The following is a 26,015-nucleotide window of genomic DNA, read 5'->3' as shown; positions in this document are numbered from 1 at the left end:
CAGTACTTTTTAAGTGTCCAAGGCCAGTTTGGATGAGGTTTGGAACAACCTGGGACAGTGGGAGGTGTCCCTGCCCGTGGCAGGGGGTGGAATGAGATGATCTTTAAGGTCCCTTCCAGCCCAACCCATGCCAGGATTCCATGATTTTGGGGTACTCAGGAGCACAAATGACTCTGTAACGTTCTGCTTGAAGACACAGGTGGTCAGAGATGCAGAAATGGGGCTCTGCTGTCCCAGCCCAGCTCTCCAGGCTGGAATCATCCCTCCAGACCCTCCTGGGGGGGTACCTGGCCCTTCCCCCTGGGTTTGGGGTCCCCTCAGCCCAGAGAACTCCTAATTTCCATGTACTTGTTCTCACTGAAATGATTCCCAGTGGGTGCAGTGGGAGGCAATGGCTTTTTACTTCTATTTTGAGGAAAACAGCCCCAAACAGATGACTAAAACCAGATTTATTTTCACTGAGCTTACGACAGCCCTTTTGTTTTTCCATCAAAAATTCATCCCAAATGGTTTTTTCTCTGAAGTGCTCTGTGTGTGTTTGAATAGTGGAGTTCCTTAAAATATTCATAAGTAGTGAAAACATGAGAAAGAGAGAGAGAGAGGGAGGGAGTTGTTCCCATTTTTAAATGTAATTTAGGGCGTTTTTTAACACAGGATATTTTAAAATGAGATTTAGGAAAACTGAGGCTGATGTGTGTGAGGCAGCAGAGGATTTACAGGTGTGTCCAGAGGGGTTGACTCCAGATCTGCTGCTTCTCCCAGGAAAAGGTCCCCTGCCTGGAGTCAGGAGCAATAAATCCCAACGCAGAGCAGGGAGATGGGGATAAAATGGGGGCCTTCATGTTCTCTAAAAGGATTAAGCACAGAACGGTGTGGGAAGTCTTAGCAGGCCACTTATCCCATAGGATGCACTCCTTAGGTGAGGTGTGGGTGGGTTTCCCTCTCCCAGCCCTGGATGGTGAGTCCTTGGGGCTGTGCTGGGGTTGGAGCTGGACGTGTGTGGGTACCTGGGGAGGGTGTGGAGCTCCCTCCATGACCTGGCATCACACAGAGGCCCCAAGGGGAGAATTATGGGGTCGTTTTTCCTCCCTAAAGCCTCAAATCCGTGGAGCTGAAGCTCCCAGGGCTGTGCTGGGGTTGGAGCTGGAGCAGTGCCCGGGGTGTGTCGGTACCTGGGGAGGGTGTGGAGCTCCCTCCATGACCTGGCATCACACAAAGGCTCCAAGGGGAGATTTATGGGGTCATTTTTCCTCCCTAAAGCCCCAAATCCGTGGAGCTGAAGCTCCCAGGGCTGGCTGGGAGGCGGAACCGGGCACTTCCCCGACCCCTCCCTGCTCCACATTTTGGGGCCGTGTAGTTATGACAAGTACAAGCAGCAAATCGTTAGAGCAGCAAAAACACCCTCCTGGCTGCAGAGGAGCCCCTTTGAAGCCGGGGCAGAGTGTTCCTGAATTAATGGGGTGCCCGGTGATCCCAGTAAGTTTTATTTACCCAAAGCCCTCTTTGCCTCCAGGCCAGGAGGGGATCCCACACGGAAACCCGGCCGGGATTTATGATGTGTTTGGGAACACGAGGGGGGGGAAGCGTTGCCTTGGCAATGTTTGTGTGTTCTGTGCCCTTGGAGCATCCACTCCCTGTCACCATGCGTGGAATTCCCCCTCTCTGCAAACCCCCGAGCCCTGGAGATGTCAGGACAGAGCAGGGAGGGACCAAAAAAAAAAAAGACAAAAAACCAAAAAAACAACTTTTGTTGGGACGCCTCCCAAAAAAAACCCCCTCAACGTGCACCCAGGGCAGAGTTAATGAAGGAAAACCCAAATACACCCAAAGGCTCGTGTTCTCTAACTGGAAAAAAGCGAAGTTTAACATCAACACTGGTGACAGTCCCTTTATCAGCACCCAGGTTTTGCTTCCTGCAGCTCTGGCTGGGCTGTTCTTTGCCTCTCTCTCTGTGTGTGTGTTAAATTCTGGGCAAACCTGATTTTTTCTGCAGTGAAAATCCCCTCCCGTTCCCCAGTTTTGCAAACTGGGAGCAGCTGCACAGCTTTGCTTTTTTTTTTTCTACAGGGGGCTTATAAATTATTCCTCCACCTGAGATGTTGCACAGAAATTTGGGGAGGGAAGTGACGATTCCAGGAGAGAACAGAACGTTCTGCTTGGCAGAATGTCCTGGGGAGGAGGCGAGTGGTTGTGCTCTGGGGAGGGCTGGGTTGTGGGGGTTTTGCATCTTTATTGAAACATCTATTTTATTTATATTTATACATATATATATATATACATAGAAAAAGCAAGAGAAATGTGTGCTTTGAAGCTGTTGCTGTGGCATTTCAAGTGTTCAAACCAGAAACCAACTCCCTGACCCGTTTCATGAGGCTTTGAAATCTTTCTTGCCTCAATTCCCAGGTCTTTATAAACTGGAGCACTGGAGTCCTGACATCCAGCCTGTCCCAGGGTGGGCCTGGGACCAAATCTCTTGCCCCAACCCGCTCCAGTGACCCTTGAGTGTGGTTCTAGTGGTCAGAAGTAGGTTTAGCTGGTTGTGAGCACACAGTAATTAAGGGGGAGATGTTTATCTTTGATTGAAATTCCTGTTGCTGCATCAGAACAAAATACAAAAGGCCTTTCCTGTGTTTCTTGAAAATACCAAGCAATTTTTGTGGGTCTTTTTTTTTTTTTTTCTTTTTTTGGGTGTGTTCGTTGGGGGAGGAGAGAAGGGAAAAGGATAAACATGTAACCTGATTTTAAAAAAAAGTCCTGTTATCAATCAGAGCCAGCAACTGAGGAACTTGCAGAATTTACAACAAGGATTGAAAAGGCAGGTAACAAAACTCACAGCCTGCCTGGCTTATTCTGCACTTAACGTCAAAACTTTCCTGACCTTTTATTGAGAAGAATTAGGTTGATGAGGAGGGCTTCTTGAACTCTTTTTTTTTTTTTTTTCCAACCAGCCTGTTGATTTAAAACTCCCTGCAAGGCAGAGGGAAGTTCCCTGGGTTGGGTTACTTGGGTGCTCCTGGGAGCTCCCGAGCTCATTAATCAAAGTGTTGGAGTCCCCCCCAGCCCTGTGAAACCCATCCCAATTGTAACTCCTCGGGGCAGGGTTTGCCCTCCTCGGTCCCATTTAGCACTGTCCTTCCCCAGGGAGGGTCAGACCACCCCAAACCCTTCGGGGGAAAGGAGGGAGGGATAAAAATGTCAGTGAAAGATGTTAAATGTACAGCAGCGCCGGCAAGTCAAACGTTCACAGGTTCTGCTGCTCTCACTCTGGGCAGTTAATAAAATAGGCTAATTATTAGATTGGCTGAATGGCCTGATGGGCAGGGCTGGGGAGGCTCAAATGAACCCCCCCTGTGTTTTCTGGGCTGGTTTGTGTAACAGGGCTGTGCTGCAGTTCTCTTTTTATGAAGAAATCTTGGTGGTTATTATAATATTCTAATATTCTGGGATGATTGTGCAGCCCAAACGTTGCTCTGTGCTCAGGCAGAGCAGAGCCTCCGAGGAATTGCCCCCCTGGGGATGGAGGAGGAAGGTGGTGGTACCCAGGGGGAAGGTGGTGGTACCCAGGAGGAGGGTGGTGGTACCCAGGAGGAGGGTGGTGGTATCCAGGAGGAGGGTGGTGGTACCCAGGAGGAGGGTGATGGTACCCAGGAGGAAGGGGGTGGTATCCAGGAGCAGAGCTGCTCCCAGCGGTGACAGGCTGCAAAAATAGGGCAGAATGATGTAAATCCTCTGGTTTGGCCACTGGGATGTCTGGGAGGCTGTAAAGGGGTGATGGGATGGAACCTTTGAGCCTCACTGGGAACTCTGTGCCCTCAGCCCCCGCTCCTGGCTCTTTAACTCCGGAGTTTTGGGTCTCCCCTCCCTCTCCCCACAAGGATTCTGCTCCGTAGGGCAGGAACCTCTCCCGGGTCACCTGCACAGGGATCCTCCTGCCCCTTACTCGGGCCCCACCCCGAGGCACACCTGGAAAACCATCCCCTGCCTCATCCTAAAGACCCCATGGCTCTTCCTCTGCCTGCACCCTCCTCCCTGCTCGGCATTCCCGGGTTTTTCCTTTAACCTGCTCCCGGCTCGGCATTCCCGGGTTTTTCCTTTAACCCCCTCCCTGCTCGGCATTCCCGGGTTTTTCCTTTAACCTGCTCCCTGCTCGGCATTCCCGGGTTTTTCCTTTAACCTGCTCCCTGCTTGGCATTCCCGGCTTTTTCCTTTAACCCCCTCCCTGCTCGGCATTCCCGGCTTTTTCCTTTAACCCCCTCCCTGCTCGGCATTCCCGGGTTTTTCCTTTAACCTCCTCCCTGCTCGGCATTCCCGGGTTTTTCCTTTAACCTACTCCCGGCTCGGCATTCCCGGGTTTTTCCTTTAACCTCCTCCCTGCTCGGCATTCCCGGGTTTTTCCTTTAACCTGCTCCCGGCTCGGCATTCCCGGGTTTTTCCTCTCGGGGTGGGAATCGCTGCAGACAGGGACAAGACAGCCTCCTTGTGTCTTATCCCTGGAATGTGCTCGCTCAGCCCCGGCTCCCTCGGGCCCTTCCTGCTGTTTATTCCCGGTCCCCTCGGAAGGGTTTCAGCCAAGAAAAACCCTCTGAACCTCCCGACACTGCCAGGACATAACTCAGGACTGCTTGGCCTGGACTCTCCTCCCTGGGGCTGGCGATGTCGACATCAGCTTTTTTTAGCTCCCAGGCTGCCTTTGCAGGGCTGGTTGTTAATTATTGCACAGCTTTGCTGCTTTTCCACCCCCAAAGGCGACCCCAGGCGTGGATTTGGGACGTTCCTCTGCCTCGGCCTCCCCAATCCCCTTCCCTGTCAAGGGGAATAATTTATTTAACAGCCAGAAATAAGAACTGTTGGTAGTTTTGGGCTGGTTTTGCTCCCACTTTTGTGTCGCCCTGATGTGTTCCCGGGTGATAAAAGAAAGGATAAATCTTGTTTACTTGTTTACATCCCGTGGGAATGCTGTGCCGGGCCGGGTTTCAGGCTCCTTCCAGGCCAGGCTGGAATGGGCTGTGCTCCCCCTGTCAGGCAGCTGTTCCCTGGAGCTGCTGCCCACTCGAGAGGCAGAACCTGCAGGGCCTTTGCTGAAAGGGTGCCAAGGACTGGGGAGGGAGAGGAGCCAAGGATTGGGGAGGGAGAGGGAGAGAAAACTGGAGAGGGGGAAGCTCAGCTGGGGGATGGCACGAGGGGGTTGGAGAATCCAGAGCAAAGGGGAGATTCTGGGTGAGCTCAGCAGCTCCTCTGCCTGGATTTGGGGGCTGTTGAGGCCCCCTGACCTCTGAGTTATTTGGATGCAGCTTTGCTGTCTGACACAGCAGCCCTGCCAAAGGGCTTTTTTTTTTTCAGGCCAGGCTTGCAAGTTGGAAACTCCTTGAATGCCATTTGTGGGGTGTTAGCAGGGCTTGGGCTTTCTGCTGTTGCTCGGGTTTTTTTTTTTCCTTTCTAAAAAACGACCCCGTAACCAGCGATAGGAAGACATTTGAATTATCTGCATATCAGATTAAAGGCCTGTGAATTAATAACTTCCAGGTTATTTGCTGTTTTGGGGAGCCGTGAGGTTGCTCTGCCACGTGACAGGGAGAGGAAATAATTTAACCCCAGCCTTGCTCTGAGCTTCTCCCTTGCCCTTTGGGCTCATTCTCTCTGGGCTGAGAGTCACAAAACTTCAGCTCTTCGTATCCTAGTGGAATAAAATGTGCTCTCAGGCACGTGCTGGGAATCTTGGGGGTGCTAAGAGTTGGACTCAGTGGGGGTCCCTCCCAGCTCAGCATATTCTGCGTTTTGGGCCCGTTGTAGGAGTTTATTTTTATTATTTCCCCCCCCTCGACGGGAGGTTTTGCGCCCCAGAAGTCGCAGTTTTCCTCTCTCTCTCGTTTGCCTCTCGCTGTTGGTCTTACCCGGGTCGGTGCTGGATGGACGTTGTTAATCCCGGGAAGTTTGGGGAGGGGGTTTTGGGCTGTGCTGGCAGAGCATCCCCGGCTGCTGCTGCGCTGCAGCCCGACCTGCTGGGCGCTGGGGATCATTGCAAGCCCCGTCCTTCCTTCCCCGGCTCCGCAGCGAAACCCACCTCCTGCCAAAGGACTTCCCGCTCTCCACTCGGTTCTGAGCATAAGTGGCGTTTTTAGTGCACCATTAATTTGCTTTACTGCGCGTAATTAGCAAAAAAACTGGAGGCTGAGCGGAGAAAATGAGGCTTGGAGCGGATTCACTTGTCAGGCGGCCAAGACTCTGTTTTGGGTCGACGTTTCTAAAACAATGATGAATCGGCTCCTCCTGTGTGCGGGGAGGTCCCTCCCTTTGCTTTTGACCCCTGAGCCGGGAGGGAGACCCGTCCCGCTGCTAAAACACGGCTCGGGCAGAGCCGGGTCCTGCTCTCGCCGTGGCCTTGGCTGCTCCCGAGCCAGGGAACGAGCTGTTTTCCTTCTGTGCGTGGTTTCCACATCCAAAATAATAATATATATATATTTATTAGGCAGGATGAACCCTTTGAGATCCGCCTGTAAAGAATTTTCAGGGTCTGCCGTTTATAACTCTGTGGGTCCAGCCCGGGGAGGGGGGGATGGATGGCAGCACGTGGATGTGTCTCACCGTGATGTGCAGTAAGAAAACACGGATATTCGAGGCAAATACAACCTTATCCAGGCCCTGGCACTTCTGAGGGAGTCAATAATCGGCGTGAAGGAGGTGCAGAAAACCTGCCTGCACCAAACCCCTCAGTTCTTTCCCATATTAATCCCGGGGGGGGGGGTTTAACCACGAGGATCCAAACGGGAGCCGACGGAGCCCTTTAAGGCATTGGGAAAAAAAAAAAAAAAAAGGAGAAACATCATACATTTCCCAGCACATAAATGCGTTTAAAAAGGTATATAATTTATAACAGCAGCGTTGACAGAGCTTTAACTACACTACAAGAGCTAAACTATAATATATTTACATGTGAGTGGTGCTGAGTGTGTGGGCGCGTCTCTGTTGATGCGTTTTCCATGTGATTCCTCCATAATTTCCGCCAGTGATTGTAGGAAAAGGGACATTAAACCCCGAGTATTGGTAATACTTTTACAGCTCTGCTTTGGGGAAATGCATTGCTGCTAAATTAGTCCCTGAAAAAAAAAAAAATCTAAGAGATATTAACACTGTCAGGCATGAAGGCAGATGGGATTTGGATCAGAGACCTTTATTTGGAGCGTTTGATGCTGAGGAGCCGTTACTTGGAGAGCAGGAACTTTTTGTTTTCCTGGCATATTAACTGGAGTTGGGGATTTTCCTCCCGCTCTGGCACCGACGAGCTCATCATAAAAGTGTAAATGGGACCCGCCTGGTATTGATTTTTCTGACGCTCTAAAAAGATGCTTAATGAAACTCTGGGTACCTGGATAAAGACCTTCACTGAATGCAAACTAAGCTTAATTGCAGTTCCCTTAACAAGCTGCTGAAGATGAATTTTTTTTTTTTTTTCCTCTCTGACAAAGCCCTTTCACCTGTTTAAATTGTTTCTCTTCCTGTGTGTGCCTGGATGCATTAATTCAGCTTTTTTTTAAAATCTTTTCACCCCCCTCTGTGAGACCCAACTGCAGCTCAAAGGCAGGAAAACTTCCTTGCCGGTTTGTGCACGGAAAAAATGTTTTAGTCTCGGGCAAAAATTGATTTTTGAGGTGTCAATGAAAGGTTCTAGTCTTGAAAAAAGAGTGACTGTCCCTCTCCTGCTTCTGCAGAGGGGAGAGATGGGCGTGGAGGAACATTCTGGCTTTGCACAACTGAATTCCAGCAAAGCCAGAACCCAAACTGGAGGTTTTCTGGTGTTTGTCCCCAGAGCTGCAGCTCCAGGTCCTGCAGCTCAGCCAGAGCAGTGGCAGGGCTTTGAATTTTACTCCCCAGTGCTGCAGGCCCCTGATTCAAATAGGAAGGGAAGGGCAGGTTATTCCCTGGATTGCAGAGAGCAGGGTTGGTGCTCTGAGGTTGTGGAGGAGAAGCAACAGCCTGTTCCCTGAGCATGGAATCATGGAATGGTTTGGGGTGGAAGGGGCCTTAAAGCTCATCCAGTTCCACCCCCTTCCACTCTCCCAGGCTGCTCCAGCCTGGCCTTGGACACTTCCAGGGATGGGGCAGCCACAGCTCCTCTGGGCAACCTGTGCCAGGGCCTCCCCACCCTGACAGGGAAGGAGTTTTCCCTGAATTTCCCATCTCTCCCTGCCCTCTGGCAGTGGGAAACCGTTCCCCCTTGTCCTGACACTTGTAAATAATCTCGTGGTGACTCTTCCTCTTGTGGGTCCTCCCTGCTCAGAGCCCTGTTAGTGCCAAAGAAGGTTCTTTTTAGTCTCTTGGTGTTTTTTCCTCCCCCAGTGCCAGGGCTCTGCCAGAGGTTTTGTCTCTGCCTGATGCCAGGTCTGGGTGACCTCCCTGGGTCCTGCAGGACCTGCTGTGCCCTCTGTGACCTGTCCAAAGGCACTGGACTTCTCCTGGAGACACCAGGGACACATCTGCCCCCTCTGGAATTGCTCAGAACTGAGAAGTATGAAAGATAAGTATAAATCTGTGTTAATTCCACAGAAAGCCTTCAAGCTTCCCTGCTGCTGCAGGAAGTGCCAGGCAGCTCCAAGATGGGATAACCTCATCTTTCCTGTGCCACAAAACAAGAAATCCAGGTCTTCAACCCCCCTGGGGACAGCAAACAGTGCCAGGGGAGCCCCTGGATGAGGTTTAAGCCCAAGAAACCTCTTGCTGTTTCCCTTAGAGCCAATCTTGGGTTTGTTTGTGCTCCAAAGAGCGACAAGTCGGGGGACTTTGCTGGGGATTGGAGCAGGAAGATGGAGCAGCACTGCGTCAGGTGCAGGGTAATTGTTTGCCGAGGTTCTGTGCCTATTTGGTTTTTATTCCCTGTGTTTTCATTAAAAGCTAATGAGTTTTTTCTTCATCAGAACAATAGCTTGGCCCCTGACAAGTTGTTGGCTATTTTTTTTTCTGCTTGGACTCAACTGGCTGTTGCTGCTCCATAAACTTTATGGAGAGAAAGTGGATTAAAGCACAGAGAAGTTCTGGTGGTGCAAATCCAAATGGAAAAGCCATAGGATTAGTTTCAGGCGGCAGAGTTTTTTTTTCCTTCGGTTTCTGTTTTGTGACTTGAGAGGTGGTGTTTGAAAACATTCCTAAGGGAAGCAAACACCTTTGTTTGGGTTGATTTGTGCCGCAGCAGCTCGCAGGGTCCCGGCTCTTGCCGTGCTTGGAACGCTCCCTGGATGGGGAGATCTTTATACATTTGATTCTTTCCTAGCTGAATTATGTTTGGGTGGATTATGGGTGAGTTATATTGGGGTGAACCCCCTGCTTTCCCCTCCTGCACAGGGATGAGGACGAGCATATTCCATGTGTGGGAATTGCTCTGGGACCTGGGGCTCCGTGGTTGATGTGTGGAGCAGCTTCTCTTGATGTGTGGAGCAGCTTCTCCTGCTGTTCAGGAGAACAGTAAGTCCTCCTGTGACTGATTCCTGCAAGGAACTTTGCTGCTGGGGGCCCTTGTTCCCGTTCCAAGTGGTTTAGTGCAGCCACGCTCGGGCGCTCCCCGTGCCGGGCCCGGGAACACTTTGCTCGTTATCCCCATAATCCTGCACCTGGATCTCGTTAGGAGGGACCACCTGTTACCTCCGTGCCGCTCTGGAAGAGCGGATTTTAACACAGCCTGCTCGGGCTGGGGGAAAATGTCCTTTTCCAGGGGCTGAAGGGGCTCGGGGAAGGTGTCCGGTCGCGCCGGCGCATCCCGGGTGCACAGCACGGGGAGGCTCCTCCTGGGAATGAGCCCCCCGTTTCCCTTTGGTGGCAGCTTTTTATTAGAGCCTTTTTATAGGGCTGAAACAGGGCAGAAACATCCCCCTGTCACACCCAGCTGAGCTGAGCACCGAGAGGACTCGGCCAAGGTCGGGCGGCCGTCGGAGCGCTCAGGGATGTGCTCGGAGCCTGCTCAGCAGAGCGGGGCTTTGTCTCTGCTTTTTAACCCCTCACTGGGTATTTTTTACCTCCTGGAGGTGCCTCTGTGAGTTTTGGTTTCTTGCAGCACGCAGGAACGTGCCTGGCTTGGTCTTCATGGCCCAGAATGAGCGTGTGGGTGGGTGATCCCTGGGATCCCGTGGGATCCATCGGAGGGATCAGAGCCTGCCCTTTTGGGGCCAGGGAACCCTCAGCTTCTCCTCTTGGCACGAGGAGTCAGCAGTGCAGATGGTGCTGCACGATGGCACCTCCCCAAAGGAGAGGAGTTATTTTCTGAATTTCCTTTTTTTCCTCCGAAATCCGATGGTTCCACCCTGAGGCTGCTGGAAGCAAAGTGGGAATAGAGCCGGGAAAGGGTTTTATTGCTGCTTGGGCTCTTCCCCTGTCGGGAAAGCTGTAATGGCTTCAAGGATGGACTGCCAGGGACCCCTGTGCGGTGTCACTGACCCCCCAAAAGCCTTTGGGAAATCCCAAAGTCAGATCTCCCATCGGATTTTCAACACCTTTGAGCTTTTGGTATCAAGGAGGCTCTGCCGGTGTCTGGCACGGTGTGATTTGTGCTTGAACGAGCTGAGCTGGGGGAGGACAATCTCGTGCATTATGTTCTTCACAGCCAGGCTGTTCCTTTGCATGAGGAACTGGAAGTTTTCTTGACTGCAGGAGCCTGGGGGGGGGGGGTCTGAGGGAGCTTCAGGTTGTTAAAAATAAACCACCTCCGAAATATTGCGTCGGGTCTTTCTGCAGCCGAGGCTTTAACAGCATCTCCACTCTGGTTCTTGCAGGGGAGGGGGGAGAGGGTTGGAACCTCCCTGCCAGGCCCCTGGTGCCCTTTCATCAGGGCTTGATTTAAAACTCCTCTGTTTGCCGAGATAAAACTTGGGTTTAGTGTTTGAGCACAATTAACATCAGCTGAAAACTCCCCTTTCTCGCTGTTTGGTGCGTGTTGAATGAGCAAGCAGCTGTCTTTACCTCTGCTATCAGCAGTCTGGGCTCTGTGTGTTCAGGAAATATCAGCTTGAAAAGACCCCTTTTCACTTTGTTTAGGGGTGAGTGGTGTTTTCCTTTCCAGGTAGGCCAGGGCTCCGTTTACATTAAAATTTGCTGTTAACATCTGTCACTGCAGTGCCTCAAAGTGCCTCCTGCAGAAAACCCAATATCAGTCGCAAATTCCCCAGCAAAAAAAAAATTGGCTGCCCCGTCCAAGGGTGGGGATGGAACAGCTCCTGCCTCCACACCCAGATGTGGGGCTTTGTGAATTCGTGTGTGCCTGCCTGGCACGGATCAGCCTCTTTATCCCTGTCACTCTCCAATGAAGGATCTCAAAGCTTTTTTCCTAAAACACAGGGAGATTATTCATTCTGGTGGAGCAGGTGGCACAGTGCTCTGTTTTACACAGGGATGATTTATGGGGAGGTTATTTGCTGAGAGTGAGAACAAGGAGTTTTGATGTACTTCTGATAGTTTGGCCCCCCAAACTGGTGTTTTCAGCTCCTTCCTTGTGTGCCTTCCAGGAATGGAGGCTGCACATATCCAGCACGAGTGTTCTGGCAGCAGGAATGCACTGCCTTGGCCCTGAGAGATGGGTCTGGCCTTAAATCCCTTAAAACCCACAAAAGCGTTCTGGGGCTTTGTAGAGAACTTCGGTGGGAGCTGGGAGGAAAGGCAGGAATATTTGGGTTTGAGGATGTGCCCACTAAAATCAGGCTCTCTTCTCTTTCTAGGGGAGGATCAACATGAGCCTGGCTTTGGACAGGACAGTTCTGATGAAAATCAGAGCTGCAGTTTGGCCCCTTCCATGACATCCCTCCCGTCAGACCTGCAGGAGGATGGTAAGTCACTGGTGGTTCTTGAAGCTTCACTGATGGTTCTTGAAGTTCTCTGAGTGGAGAAGGTGGAAAGCTGGGAGTGATCCCTCAGGACTTCCTTGTCTTCCACCCATCTCACATGGTTTTGGTTTTGATTTTGGGTGCTTTTGGGGTTGGTTTGGTGACCGGTACATCTCTTTGTCAATGACCATGAAATGTTGTGGTGACCCTGATTTTAATATTTTGGAAGTTTACGTGTGTTTCTTGATCATCTCTGTACGAGCTGGGCTTGGCTGGTCTGTTTTGGATTGTCAGTGATGGAAAAAACGCGGAATCTTCCCTGGTGTCCAACATTTCCCAGAGTTAACGAGCGACTTTGAGGCGTTTCTTGGGTGCTCAACCTCCCTCTTCAAAGGGGCTGAGCTAAAGGGCATCCAGCAGCCTCGATTTCCCAATTAGAACATCCTTGCAGGAGGAGTGGGAACACTTCAAAACTTCCCAAGCTGGCTCTCGTCGTCATCCAAATTTCCCTGATTTCTCTAAGTGTGAAAATTCATTTTTTCTGGTTGTTTTTTGTTTGTTTGTTTGTTTGTTTGTTTGTTTTTTGTGGGGCTTTTTGCTGCCACCCTCTCTTTCTCCATTCAGCCCCCCTGGAGCACCCACCCTGCTCCTGCTGTGGGCTGGGAGAGCTCCTGGATCCCCATGGAGCCCTTGGGGTGATGGAAACCCAGCCCAGTGATGGAAAGGGTTACGGGGGGATCCCTCTGCCCACAGCCAGAGGGATAAATTGGCCCATTGTGGGAACGTTGTGGGAACATCCTCATCATTCCTGGGGCCTTTTCCCACCACCAAGAGGTTGTGCCCTTCCCTGCAAACCCGCCGTGCCGTTGAACGCCGCCTCTCCCACCTTCCTGCTTTTCCAGCTTTGTTAACTCCAGGCTCGAGGGAAGGAGCCTCCGAGTGGGATTGGAGGGTGGGTTTGGAGGGCAGGGAAAGCCCAGCAGTGTGAATTTGGGACAGGCTTTTTTAATTTTGGCTGCTCTGGGCTTGGCTGTGGGAAGGGGAGAACGTTGCGAGCCGTCCCCGGGGGAGCGGGAAGGGATGGAGAGGGCTGGGGATGGTTTTACTCAATGAGCCATGGCCCCGCTCCACGGGCTCGTCCCCGAGGAGTGATTAGGGAGCCAATGTTTGCACAGGGCTGGGAAGCACCGTGCAAGTCCTGAGGGCTGTGGTAATTCCTTAGGATCTCTTAGGAGACACTCCCAGCTCCGCTCGGAGCGCCGGGACACTCGGCAGAGCCGGGTTTGTCTCGGAAAGTGGGAGCTCCCTTTGCTTGCTCGTGGCAGGGAGATCCCAGAGTCCTGCGGGGCAGGAGTTCAGCTGGAAGAGGGTGCATTTAGGTGGGATATTAGGGAGAAATTCTTCCCTGGGAGGGCAGTGAGAGGCAGGGATGGGTTTCCCAGGGAAGCTGTGGCTGCCCCAGCCCTGGAAGTGGCCAAGGCCGGGTTGGAGCACCCTGGGACAGTGGAAGGTGTCCCTGCCCGGGGCAGGGGGTGGCACTGGATGGGATTTAAGGTCCCTCCCAACCCAACCCAACCCATTCTGGGATCCTATAAATTGTGCCACTTAATACTCGGCTCCTTCAGGAGCTTTGTGAGTTTGGGTCTGTGGGTTTATGGGGGATCTGTGGGTACAAGGGGGGTTTATGGGGGATCTGTGGGTACAAGGGGGGTTTTGGGGGTGTCAGTGGGTACAAGAGAGGTCTCTGGGGGGTGTCTGTAGCTATGGGAGGGGTTTCTGGGTGGGGTGGGTGTGTCTGTGGATACTGGGGGATGTCAGTGGGTGCTGGGGGGGGTCTGTGGGTACATGGGGTGGTTTTTGGGGGGTGTCAGTGTATGATGGGGGGCTGTTGAGTGCATGGGGTGATTTTTGGGGAGGTGTCAGTGCATGTTGGGGGGATGTCAGTGTATGATAGGGGGATGACGGGTACATGGGATGGTTTTTGGGGGGGTGTCAGTGTATGACAGGGGGTTGTCAGTGTATGTACCCGGTGTGTTTTTGGGGGGTTGTCAGTGTATGATGTGTACATGGGATGGTTTTTGGGGGGGTGTCAGTGTATGATGGGGGGTTGTCAGTGTGTGACGGGTACCCGGTGTGTTTTTGGGGGGGTCGCTGCCATTCCCGAGTTCTGCAGTGCCCTCGTGTGGCCCCTCTCGGCTCCGCACCCGCCTCCCGAGCCTCTGATTTCTGGGGTTTTATTAAAAACCCCACATCAAACAGTCCAAACCTCCCCTCCCACCCCCCCCCTCAACCCGGGTATTCCCGGGAATTTCCCCTTCCCGTGGCGGGAGCCGAAGTGAAGCCCCGGTGTTGCTGCAGGAGCAGCAGATCTCCCCTTTTCCACCCCAAAAATGGGAATTGTGGGGTTTTTTTTCCCCCCTGATGCCCTGCTCTGGCATTAATAGAAGTGGTGAACGCTCGGGGGGCGAGGCTGGAGGGGCCAGTGTGACTTCAGATCCCTGAAGGAGCCACTTGCCCGAACATCAGGTTGAATAAAAAGGCTGAGAACCCATCTCAAAAATGCTGAATATCCTCAACTTCCACGTCCGTGCGGCTCAAACCCCCCGAATTCCCGCAGAGGAGTGGAAATTTCTCTTGTGCCAGGGTTGAAAGCTTTACATTTTTCTTTTCAATACCATTAGAAGCAATTAGTGCTGCCTCCCCGACGTCCAGAAATGGCTTTTTGTTGCTTTTAACCGGGTTATTATAAACTTGCTGTCGATGGAATTTTAAAGCTTTGTGAAAAGAGCCCAGAAAACATTTGGGGAGGGGGGGAGGGGGTGTGTGACTGGGGAGATGCTGGTGAAGAGGAGAAACCTTCATCCTTCCTGTTGCCAAAAAGCCCAGGGAGTGAGAGGTTAAACCCACAGGTCAGTTCTTTCTCCTCCTTCCTTCTCGTGGCCTGGAGCAGGTTTGACCACTTCAACCTCTGAGCTCTGCCAAGGGGAGGAGATGTTTAGAAAACAACATGTTTTCTAAAAAAACCACCTAAACCACACCAATTTCTGCCCCGGGTGGCATTTTTGGGAAGGAAATCAGCCTCCCTTAAACCTACAGAGCTCAGGGCCTTTGATTTATCATTTTTTTGGGGGGGTGGAAATGCACCATAACGTCAGTGCTTCCAAGCCTGGGGTGGGAATGTCTCTGGCATCCTGCAGATAAGTTCCTGGAATGGTTCTTGGGCTGGTCAGAAGGGTTTGGCCATAGTTTTTTTTGGTTCACCTCTCTATTAAGGATTATTTGTTTGGGGAGGGAGAGAAGGGGGGGGATTTGCTTGCAGGGTGCTGGAAATAGGTGCACAAATTATCCAGTAGAGCTCTGGAGAGAAGGAGCAGCGGTGGCAGTGACACCACCAGGATTTCCAGCTTCCATTTCAAACCCACCCCCAACCCCAGAGTGGCTCCTTGGGCTCATTTTTGGGATTTTAAAGCTGCGGCAAAACGAGGAATTGCTGCAGAAATCCCAACTTGTGGCTGCAGAGGCTGCTCCTGAGGGGAGTCCTCTGAGCCTGCGGGTCTGGGGGTGCCCATCTGGAGCTCAGAGTTGTTCCTCCCCGGGCAAAGACGTTGGAAAGTTGGTCTGAGAGGCTGTTTCTGTGCCTGGAGGGTCGGTGCGATCACAGGGGTTTCTCCCCTGTCTGACCCCCCCCCCCTTATCTTCCCCTGCACCCCAGAAAAGCAGCTTTTCTTTATCAAATGTTGAATCAACACGTGGGCACTGCCTGAGGGGAGGAGCAGGGGGTGAGTCCTGGTGGGTGCTGGGCCCTGCATGGGGCTGGCAGCCTGGATTGCCCAGGAGCATCTTCTCTGGTGCCTCCTCAGCCCTTTTTGGGGACATGATCCTGACCCAAACCGGATCAGACCCCAAAATATTTCGTTCCCACCCATCCCCACACTGAAGTGGGTTGCAGTTTCATGGTTTATTTGCAACTGGGGACTGTCAGCCTCAGGATCCAGCGCTGGGTTTAAATCACGAGTTGCTTTCACAGCAAACAACAGGTTTGGGATCCGCTCTTTGGGTGGTTTCGAGCCCGGGTTTGTGGTTTGGAAAGAGGTTTCTGCCCAGCCGTGGGGATGGTTTTTAAGCTGAGATCCTCAAGTAATTCCTTGATGGCAAAGAGCTCGTAAGAAAAACAGAAATGTTATGAAACGTGTGGTGTAAAATCTCAGCAGTTCCGTGGGGCCCCAGCCAGGAGTTATAATTGAAATCGCTTAGAAGTCAGAGAAAAGCCAATAACTTATTAATGCAGCTTTTCTAAAGCAAAAATCCTGCCTCCTTTGCTGTTTGCCAGCAGGGAAAAAGCATAATTAAAGTTTCTTTGTATTGCTTTGTGAGCGCAGGGGATCAGAGGGGGGGGGAGATTTATTTTCCATACCTGGAGGACGCTCTTTTAACCACGAGGGGTGAGCTGGGTTTGGGGTTTTTTTTTAGCAAGCACCTTAAAAACCAGCAAATCTGCGTGAAAATAGGAAGCTGGCTTATGATCCAGCCCCAGAGGAATTGCAGTGGGGGGATGCCCTCATCCTGTGGGTTATTCCAGTGGGCTCAGGGGGCTGTGGGAGCTGTCACAGGAGCCAGGATGGAGCTTCCTCGGATCTTCCCACGTGAATTATCAAATGTAGAGGTTTCTGCTGGGATGGGGGTCTGGGATAAGTTGTGCCCCCGCCTCCCAAGAGCCTTTTTATTCGTGAGGGTGGAAACCTGGGGAGCAAACGCTTCGTGTCTCTGTTCTCCCCCCCAGCAGAGGGGTCAACATGCAGGAAATGTAAGTTAACAAAGTGCCAGGGTGGAACTTCAGCCCAGCTTCTCCTCTGCCCCTTTTTTTTTCCCAAAGGAAGTGATTCCAGTGTCCTAAACAGGCACCAGAGTCTCTTGTCACCCACCACCTGCACGGGGTTTTCTCCATAGGAGGGATTTTAGGAAGGTGGCAGAGGAGATGCCATTTTTTTGGATCATCCAGTTGGTGCCCCGTGAGTGTTCAGGTGCCCAGAGCCCCTGGCTGGCACCAAGGACCTCCCTGGATTTGGGAAATGGGATTTCACCCTCCCCAAAGTGCCAGGGCTTGAGCAGCCCTGGCTGGTGGTGCTGAGTTACAGCAAACCTGGGGTCGATGTTCCCTCACGTGGTGCATGAACAGCAAGATGAGATATTTGGTGGGTTCTGTGTTTGTCCTCCAACGGGAACAAGGGCAAGAGATGCTCGAGGTCCTGCACTCGAAATGTTCTGGGGCTGTAGCCAAGATTTGGGGGTTTTGTTGTTTCCCATTGGAGGTTTGAGTTGCTCAGGCCCTCAGCGAAGGAGACTCTTCCTCTGCTCAAGTGCCGAGGTGACACCAGGGGAAACTTCTCTTCATTTTGCTGTGGGACACATTTGTGTGACAGTTTGAGGCCAGAAAGGCACTTTTCCCATGTTCCTGCTCCACGTGCACCCAGAGCCTCGAGGGACAGAGGGCAGGATCCCTTCCAGTTAAAGGCAACCTCATCCCACAGCCACGTTCAGAACTTGCTCACCTGGGGGGACCTGCCCGTGGGAATAACGATGGTTGTCCCCATTTCTTGCAGGATCAACCTGGAAACACTAACAAATCCTGCAGTGCCAACTTCCCAGCTGAGAGAAATGGTGTGGACAGCAATAAAAGCCCCTGCTATATATACATTAGCACGTGCTAAACTGCTGCTGACTTCATTCCATGTGCTCAAACGTGTGTTTCAACGTGAGCCGTGGGGAATATGTTAAATTATTACTCAGGTTATGCGGTGCTGAAAATCACTGTGTGCAAAAAATAAAGCCACTGTCCTGAAGAATTTAATTTAAGGCCTGGTTATAATAAATCCCGAAGTTGAAACGTGTTAAAGGACAACTGGAGGGAAGAAAAGGCCTCTCATTTTTTTTTTTTTCCTTGGGAAATGAAAGCGGTGTGAGGAGTCAGGTATAACTTTATTCAAGGAGCTTCTCTCCCCCAGAGCTCTCGTGGCTGCTGGTGGGTTTGTTGGAGCAAAAAGAGTCTCCCTCAGATGTTCTGTCACTGTGGTTCTGCAGGCAGGAGTTTGGGGGGGGGGTGTTTTACGGAGTAGCTTTGTAACATCGAGGCTTTCAGGTGATGAACTGCCCCTTAAAACCAGTTAAACTTTTATTGTTTAACCCTGGGATTGGGTGTCCGGGTTGGTTTGGGGTCGGTGAGGTGGGGGCAGAGCCGGTGGGCTCCGGGCAAACACTGGGACTCCTCCTCCTCCTCCGGTGTCACGGGAAGAGCAGCCGAGACAATCAGCGTCATCCTTCACCCTGATAATGCTTTCTCACCAACTAATAGCTCCTTGTTCATCAAGGAAACGAATGTGTGTGGAGGTGACACGCTCTTCACCCGCCGCTCTTTGTCCCGGGGTCCTCCAGACTGATCCTATCAGCCCCGGCGCTGACAAATGTCCCCCCAAACTTTAACACCGCGGAAAATTGAGTTATGGGGCTTTAAGGTTAGACTCCTCTGGCTGAAGGTTGATTGTCTCCGAGAGATAAAGGGATCAGCACTCCACAATAACAAAATCTTTGCCATGGGATAATGCCTGTTATTGAGCTCACAGCTCTCTTGATTTGGTTACAAAGCTTCGCCCCCATTTTTTTTCCCCCCTGCGCTCGTGGGTTTAAAGTGGGAGCTGCTGCTTCAAATTGGTGAATTGCTGCTGTTCCTCTCTCCACCCTCAGCCTGTGCTTGAACAAACGCTCTTGGCAGACAGATCAATTCCTCCCAACGTCCCATCACCCCGGGCTGTGCCTCTGCAGCCACAGCTTTTAACTGAGTTGCCCTCCCAGTGGCACCTTCCCAGCAATGAGTGGGGCTTGGGCGGCCTTGGGAGGAAGAAACCTTGTCTTCCTCACCTGGACAATCCCAAAGAGCTCGTTAGGCAAATCAGGGAGTTGCAGGGGAGAGCTTTGAGCTGGTTTTGCAGTGAGGTTCATCCATTGGAGTGGAGGAAATAATTCTCATTGAGCTGCGGCCGCTGCAGAGTTCAGGTGGCTTCACTCGGGTCCAGTGAACACTCATAGGATGGTTTGGGTTGGAAGGGACCTTAAAAATCGTCTCATTCCAACCCCCTGCCGTGGGCAGGGACACCTTCCACTCAGAGAGAAGCATCTCAAAGCCCTGGAGCCCCAAGCACCCTGCTTGGGTTCCCTGGAGCCCCAATCCCCCTGCTCGGGTTCCCTGGAGCCCCAAGCACCCTGCTCGGGTTCCCTGGAGCCCCAATCCCCCTGCTTGGGTTCCCTGGAGCCCCAATCCCCCTGCTCAGGTTCCCTGGAGCCCCAAGCACCCTGCTCAGGTTTCCTGGAGCCCCAAGCACCCTGCTCGGGTTCCCTGGAGCCCCAAGCACCCTGCTCGGGTTCCCTGGAGCCCCAATCCCCCTGCTCAGGTTCCCTGGAGCCCCAATCACCCTGCTTGGGTTCCCTGGAGCCCCAAGCACCCTGCTCAGGTTCCCTGGCTGAAGAACTATTTTGCATTTAGCAACGAAACTTGGCCATCTGCTGGAAAGGAAGATGGTCTGGTGTTGCCTTTGCAGAGGATCAAAGCACTGACAAAAAAAAGGATGGAATCTGGGGGAGAAATGGAAAGTTTATTTTAGCTTTAAACTGATGGTTCCTGGGGCAAAGGCACTCGGTGCTGAGACAGCCCCGTGCTGAGGGCAAGGAGAGCCTGCCAGGAGATGCCTCAGAGGGGCAGTGGGTGAAGTCACAGAACCCAAGGGAGGACAAAATTTAGTGGAGTCGAAGCTCCTTGTACTCTCTGAACTCCTTCCAAACCCTGGAAGCACTCTGCTGTCCCTGATAAACACCTGATGCATGAGGTGTGCGGAGAGGACGGGGCTGAGAGGGATGAGCTTCCCTTGAAGGTTTGGAGCAGGCAGGGGGTCGGTGTCAGTCCCTGGAAACACGTGGGGGGTGCTGCTTCCCCCCCCCCCAGAACTTGTGTCTCTGCTCTCCCTGCTCTCAGTCACCTGCAAAGACAGAGCTCTGCTGTCCCCCAAAGGCCGTGGCCATCAGCAGGAGAGCCTTTGGCTCAGAGGAGCTTCCTCGTGTCCCCTCATTCCCGCTTCCCTGAGCTTCAGTTGTATCCTCATCCTTCAAAGCAGAGCTGATGATTGCAGGGGCTGCAGGCTGAGTTCAGAGATCCTCTGGCTCTGCCCTCGCAGGGAAATGGTTTCCATCCTGTTCCTGTGCACGCCCTTCATGTGGTCAGTGGATTAGGTGCGAGTTGCCAAGATTTTGGGCCAGGGCCAGCCTTGGGGCGTAGCATCCTTGTTGCTGATGTTGGAAGAAGCCTCCTGTCACCCTGGCTCCCTTCCTCTCCATGTCAGAGCTCCCTCTGTGCGACCAGTTTATTCCTGAGCTCCTCAATAACACCACAAGTTTGATTTTCTCCCCTTTTCACTCCGTGTCTTCCCCCGGTGCTGGACGAGCCCTCGGATCGCTTTATTTTTGTCACCTTGGTTTATTCTTCAGCAGGATGGAGCTCATTTTACTCTCCCAGCCATTCCCTCACCCCTCCGTGTCCCCCACTCTTATTTCCTCCGCTTTCACTCGATATTTGCATTACCACCTAATTTAGTATCTTCCTGCTCCTTGAATTAATGGACTGTTTACTCTGCTCAGATAAAACGGGGACTAATACCCTGCAGAACCCCAACACGGGCGCTGCTCCCCACGTGACAAAAAGCCATTTATCACCCGCTTTTGTCTGTGGCCCTTGGGCCAATTTCCAGTGTGTGTGTGACGATTGCTTCTCTCCTTCTCTCCGAGAGCCGAGGGAAATTCATTTATTTTTTTTCTCTTTTTTTTTTTTTTTTCCCCTTTCCTTTCCCCCCGGTGGGATTTGCTGTGGCACCACATGAGACGCTCAGTAAAGCCCCCAGATATATTGCACCTTCCCCTGGTTCCCCCTGCTCTGCTCATTCTGTGCCTTGATCAGAAAGGCTGACCGGGCGTGTGCCTGAGGTCAGTCCTCTCCTCACACACCCAAAGGTTGCTTGTTGCTAAGAAAGCAATTATTGCTGAGGTGCCCATAAAGTCATTTAGTCCCTTTTTGATTGTTTTTTTTTTTTCCTCCCCCCCAGATCTGTTATTTTACGAGCATGACATTGGATTTTCACCTTCACCTCGGGGGTGTGTCTTTAAACTTGGGAGCTGCCTTTGCTTATTGTCCTCCCTGGATGTCTGAGGTCTCTAAAATGTGATTAGAAGGGAAGACCAGGGGGTTTGGTAAATTTGGGAGCTTTGTGGCTGCAATTCCTGTGAGATTCCACGCCAGTGGGGGTCGCTGGGAAGGAAAAAACCAACCTCAGAAGTGCAAACTAATAAGTGGGTGTGTTTGTGTGCCCCTTTCCACGCTCAAACCCTGTCCTTGCTCCAGCCAGGGAAGCCCAAGGCTACCTGAGCAATCCCTGGAGGAGCAGAGCAGGACTTGCACTCCCTCAAGTTGTGGCAGCATCTCCCAAGTAGGTGAGGAACCTCCTCTGGCAACTTTGAGCTGTGCTTGTCACCTAGTGGACGTCAGGGTGGTGACACTGCTCTTGAGATGGTTTCCCACTTTGCTTCCTGCCAGGGTTGGTTTGGATTTGCTGTGTTTTCTACCTGTAGGTAAAAATTCCAGGTCTGCTCTGAGTGTCTCCCTGGATGAGATCCATCAGCTTTAATTATTTTGTTGGGGTGGGGGGAGAGCTGCTTATTTTAAAACAAAATAAAATTCTGTGTCCCTCCTCCCACCCAACCTGGGAGAAATCTAGCTGGAAATAAAAAAAACCAACACGAACAGAAGCTTTTCTTTCCAAATGCAATTGGACTAAATTAAAGAAACACTTTAATTTTAAAAGGTCTTGCAAAGCCACTCTTAATTTGTTTAATAAAACCACCCCAACCAAACAGGAAAGCCGAGCAAGAAGGTGGCTGGAAAACCCACCAACTTTTACTCTGGAAAACCAACCAGCCCCACCAAGGGGGAAGTAAGGCCAGACAGGAGGGGTATTTGAATATTCTCCTTTCCTCCTTTTCTTTGATATGCAAACTTGCTGCTGATCAAAGAACTCTGGGAGGAGGAGGAAGAGGAGGAGAAGGAGGAGGACAATAGTGTGGACCATGGTGGGTTTGACTTTGGGGTTTGACTTTGGGGTTTGACTTTGGGGTTTGACTTTGGGGTTTGACTTTGGGGTTTGCCTCCTTGGTCTGATGCTGTGCTGTCTGGGCCGGGCTCGGGGCTGGGGCCAGGCCCTGTTTTGCTCCCCTGCCCCTCGGTGTTCCCGTTGGAGCCCTGACTGGAGGGATCAGGAGGGCTCAGCAGGGATGCCGAGCTGTGGGAGCACCGAAGGCCATCCAACGGCTGCTGTTCTGCCCACAGAGCCCCCCGTCCCTCCTGGGTACCCCGGGATGTGAAATCCCTGGGTTCAGGCTCGGGGCAGGTGGTGGGATTTGCTCCTTTAATCTCCAGCGTCTATTTATTCCGGGAGCAGCTCCGGGGCATCCGAGCACGGCCTTTTCTCCCTCGCCCGGGGACCAGAACAAATAAATGGCTCTGCTGCCTCTGCCGGGCCTGGCGCTCCACCTACCTGCTCCTTCCAGCCCTGCTCCTTCTTTTGTTGTGCTGCTTGGAAAAAAAAATAATACAAAAACACACAAAAAAACCCCAAGGAAAAGGGATTTGAGCAGTGGGTTGAAGTGTCCACACCTGCCCTCCCCTCCCTTTCTCACCTTGGGGATGAGCAAACCCTCTCCCCCCCCCTCCCAGGCTAACAGGACCATGACTCAGAGTCACCCTTTTTTCCCCTTTGTTTACTCTTAGGTATTGAAGCCCTTTCGAGGTTGCTAATTATTTTCCAATTGCCCAAGACAAATGAGGAGGTGACGGAGGTGCCATTTCTCAGCCACCCTGCCTGTCAATGGCCGGGGCTCTTCATTAATGTTGGAGCTGGTTTTTGTGAGATTTTTCTTGTGGGTTTTAAAAGAACAAGAGGGGAGATGGGGCTTAAATTACCTCTGTAATTCAAGCTTTCTCTTGTCTCTCAGAAATTAGCAGGTTAATGGCGCTGCTGGGGAGTTCCATCCTCTCGTGGCACTTGATTTTATTTTTAAGGGTTAAACTGCCCTCAGAGAAGGTGGGGACCCACAGGAAACCTCAGCTTCATACAAGAAGGTGCAGCTGTCTTGTCCTGGTCTTCTGGAATACAATTTAATCCTTGTTGCAGTGACATTTTGTGGTAACACCCCAGTTCCAAGAGCTGTTTTGCACGAAGTTACAGCTCTGAGGAGCTCGTGGTTTGAGCAGGTGAACAGATCAGGCGAAGGCTGGTGTGGGGGTGATGTCAGAGGAGCGGGAAGGGATTTGACATTAGAGGGGAGGTCGGGCCCAGCACCCTCAAACTGGGTGGGTGGATTTGGGGGTGAAAACCCAGCAGGGTGAGGGGCACCCGGGCCCTGCCTGTGCCACCCTGACTCCCTCCCGGCTGGAAATGTCATTGAAGTGGCAAACATCAGATTTGGGCACCTGAGTGACCTCGGCTGGCTCTTTGCTGGGGTCTGGAGGACGAGGGGTCTGTGGGGCCACCCCGACCCCCCTTCTTTGTGCTGACATTCCCCAGGCTTTGCTCTGCAGTTACAGAATTCCCATTCCCTGAGCACCCCAAGCTTCCCCTGTGGTGTGTGTGGGGTGTCCCTGTGTGGGGGGGTCCCTGTGTGGGGGTCCCTGAGCTCGGGGGGTGACGGGTGCAGGCTGTGAGAGCTCCCACAGGAGACAGTTCTTTTTGCAGCTTTTTGCAGAGCTCGAATCTCCTGGTTCCCTATTGAATGGGGAAGCTTGAAAACAACAAAAAAAACCCCACAACACCCTTTTCATCAGGAGATGTATTTTCCAGCCTGTCTCCAGGCAGCTCCCAACCCAAAGGGCATCACCGACAACCAAACAGCAACTGGGGGGAGGGCAGAGGAGGACAGAGGAAGATGGAAAACCTCCTATACAATAATTAGAATAAAATTGGGGTATCGAGAATACAGGGGTCAGCTTCTGTTCACACCAATATGGCTTTCACCTTGCAGAGAAAGGCCTGCACCAGGTAATTAGGTCAAGTCAATGATTATATATCTTTAAGCGGAGTGGAAGGGACTGTAATTGTGATGAAATTTGTTTGAAGAGGGAAAGCATGGGGAATTTTGTTTAAAGGTAACGAGTTCAAAGGGTAAATGAAGTTCAAGGTTCAGTTCCTGTTCACTCCTAACAAAAAAACCCCGCACAACAACACCCACGCACACCAAGCAGCCAATATTTCTATCAGACGAGTTGCTTTATCTTTTGGGGAAGGGAATGGGATCATATCCCTGTAGGAAAACTGGAATTAAACCAGTGACAGCTCTTTAATGGGGCTTTCTTTCTTTAGGAGCCAACAGAAGGGTAAACCTTGTGTAATGGGTTTTTTTCCTGGTTGGTTTATTCTTCCCTTCGGAGAGCGCTGCACACGCAGCCACCTTGTATGTAAATCAGGGACACCCTAGAAGGGCCTTGCCTGTGATATGCAAATCCCCACTTTGTTTATGGGAACTTTCCAGGGGAGGGGAAGGCAGCTGGGCCACGGACAGTGGGGAAAACTGCCCATTTTGGGGGATTTAATAGGATTTCGGCTCCCCGTAAATGTTCTTGGTGGAAGAAAGATGTGTCCCTATTCATGGTTCTGTGTCTGTCCTGGTAAATCTGCGACTCCTGTCGAGGCTGGTGGGTGTTCTGGAGTGATGGAGGGGCAGGAGGGGGATTTCCTGGGTGCTCTTGGACCTGGGAGAAAAGGGCACAGGGAAAAACCGGTCGCGGCTGCGAGGGGCTGTTTCTAAGTCCCACATATAGGTGTGGAAAGGTGGGATAACAGTTCTGAGACAGGTCAGGACCCCCAGGCTCTTCCTCACAGCATCCTTGTGTGATGGATGTGGGGAATTTGGACCAAAATTTGGGCCCAGAGAGTTTGGAACAGGTGCTTGGAGGTGGCTCTGCAGGAGGATTTGGCTCCGGTTGTTGTCCCCCGTGGAAACAAGGAGAGGTTCACTGGGGTGGTGTTTGGGCTGTTTTCCTCATGTGGGTGTTGAACTTTGCTGCTTTTTTTTCCCCCAGTGGGACAGGAACCCAAAATAAGGTCATTTGACCTCGTCTGGACAGTGAACTGCAGAAGTTCAGCGGGGCCCTCACTTGATGGGGAGAAGCAGCCAAGGAGCTCCCCAGGAAGGGGAGAGACAAGGGGCAGCCCCCAAATGTCTTGGTGTGGTCGGTGAAGCTGGTTGTGAACTTGGTGACCCGGCTGGCCCTGGGGCTGGCCCTGGCTCTGGGGAGGACACGGTGACACTGGTGACACGAGCAGTGCCCGGCACCGGGAGGCTGGAGGGGGCGAGGAGGGCAGAGCTTCACCTCTGCTGAACCCGGGCTGCAAACATTTATTTGCACCCCGGCCGAATTTCGTGGAAGTTCAAGGAACAACCTCCCGACAATATTAATGACCCCCGAGGGCACGGGGAGTTCAGAGTTCGCCTCCTGTTTACACCGCCGGCCCTTTTCTCCCTCTCCCCATCCCACCCCTCCTCTCTCCCTCTCTCAGTTCGATGCCCGTGAAGACGTTTCTGTGACAGTTCGATCCGTTCGAGTTTATTTTTCCGGCGTGGGGGGAGAGGGAAAAAAAAAAAAAAAAGATCCAGTGTTTTTTTGTGTGGATAACAGAGAGTGTCGGGGCGGAGGGAGGGAAGTGTGTGTGTGTGGTGGTGGGGAGAGCAGCCATCAGTTCAAGGTTCACCCTTTGTTCCCGCGCCATAAAACCCCTTCAGTTATCAGGTATTTAAACCCAAATCAGCGGTTCCATATCCGTAACCCGAAGCCCCCGAGCGTTCCCTCCGCCCTTCACAAGGGCCGAGCCGGGCGCGGCGTTGGCGGCAGAGTTGGGTGACACTCGATTTGTACTGCGCTGACGGGAACAGATGGGTGTTCATTGTTGAGAGCCCGCCTGTATGCAAATGTGAACGGAGTTTCACCCGCGCCCGCGCCTGACCTGACCACGCACAGGCATTTACCCGGCGCGCTCGGCCCGGGGGGGGAGCGGCCCGGGGCGATAAAAAATGGCACTCGGATGGTACCAGCGGCAGGTCAAGTTTACCATCCGTCTTTTTTTTTTTTTTTTT

General features: G+C 52.2%; 1 protein-coding gene across 2 annotated transcripts in view; it reads left to right on the top strand.

Moving 5' to 3' along the window:
- The window catches only part of SKAP1 (src kinase associated phosphoprotein 1), a 150,223-nt gene that overhangs the window by 18,302 nt on the left and 105,906 nt on the right, over window positions 1–26,015 (top strand). For both annotated transcript variants that reach the window (XM_039389724.1, XM_039389725.1), the window contains one exon: window positions 11,694–11,801. In XM_039389724.1, coding sequence (XP_039245658.1) covers window positions 11,694–11,801 — 108 coding nt within the window. The remainder of the gene's footprint in view (window positions 1–11,693; window positions 11,802–26,015) is intronic.

The sequence above is a fragment of the Pipra filicauda genome, unplaced genomic scaffold (genome assembly GCF_003945595.2).
Source record: "Pipra filicauda isolate LSUMZ 115617 unplaced genomic scaffold, ASM394559v2 scaffold760_size305172_pilon, whole genome shotgun sequence".
NCBI classification, from domain to species: Eukaryota; Metazoa; Chordata; class Aves; order Passeriformes; family Pipridae; genus Pipra; species Pipra filicauda.
This window is presented reverse-complemented; position numbering and strand designations above follow the sequence as displayed.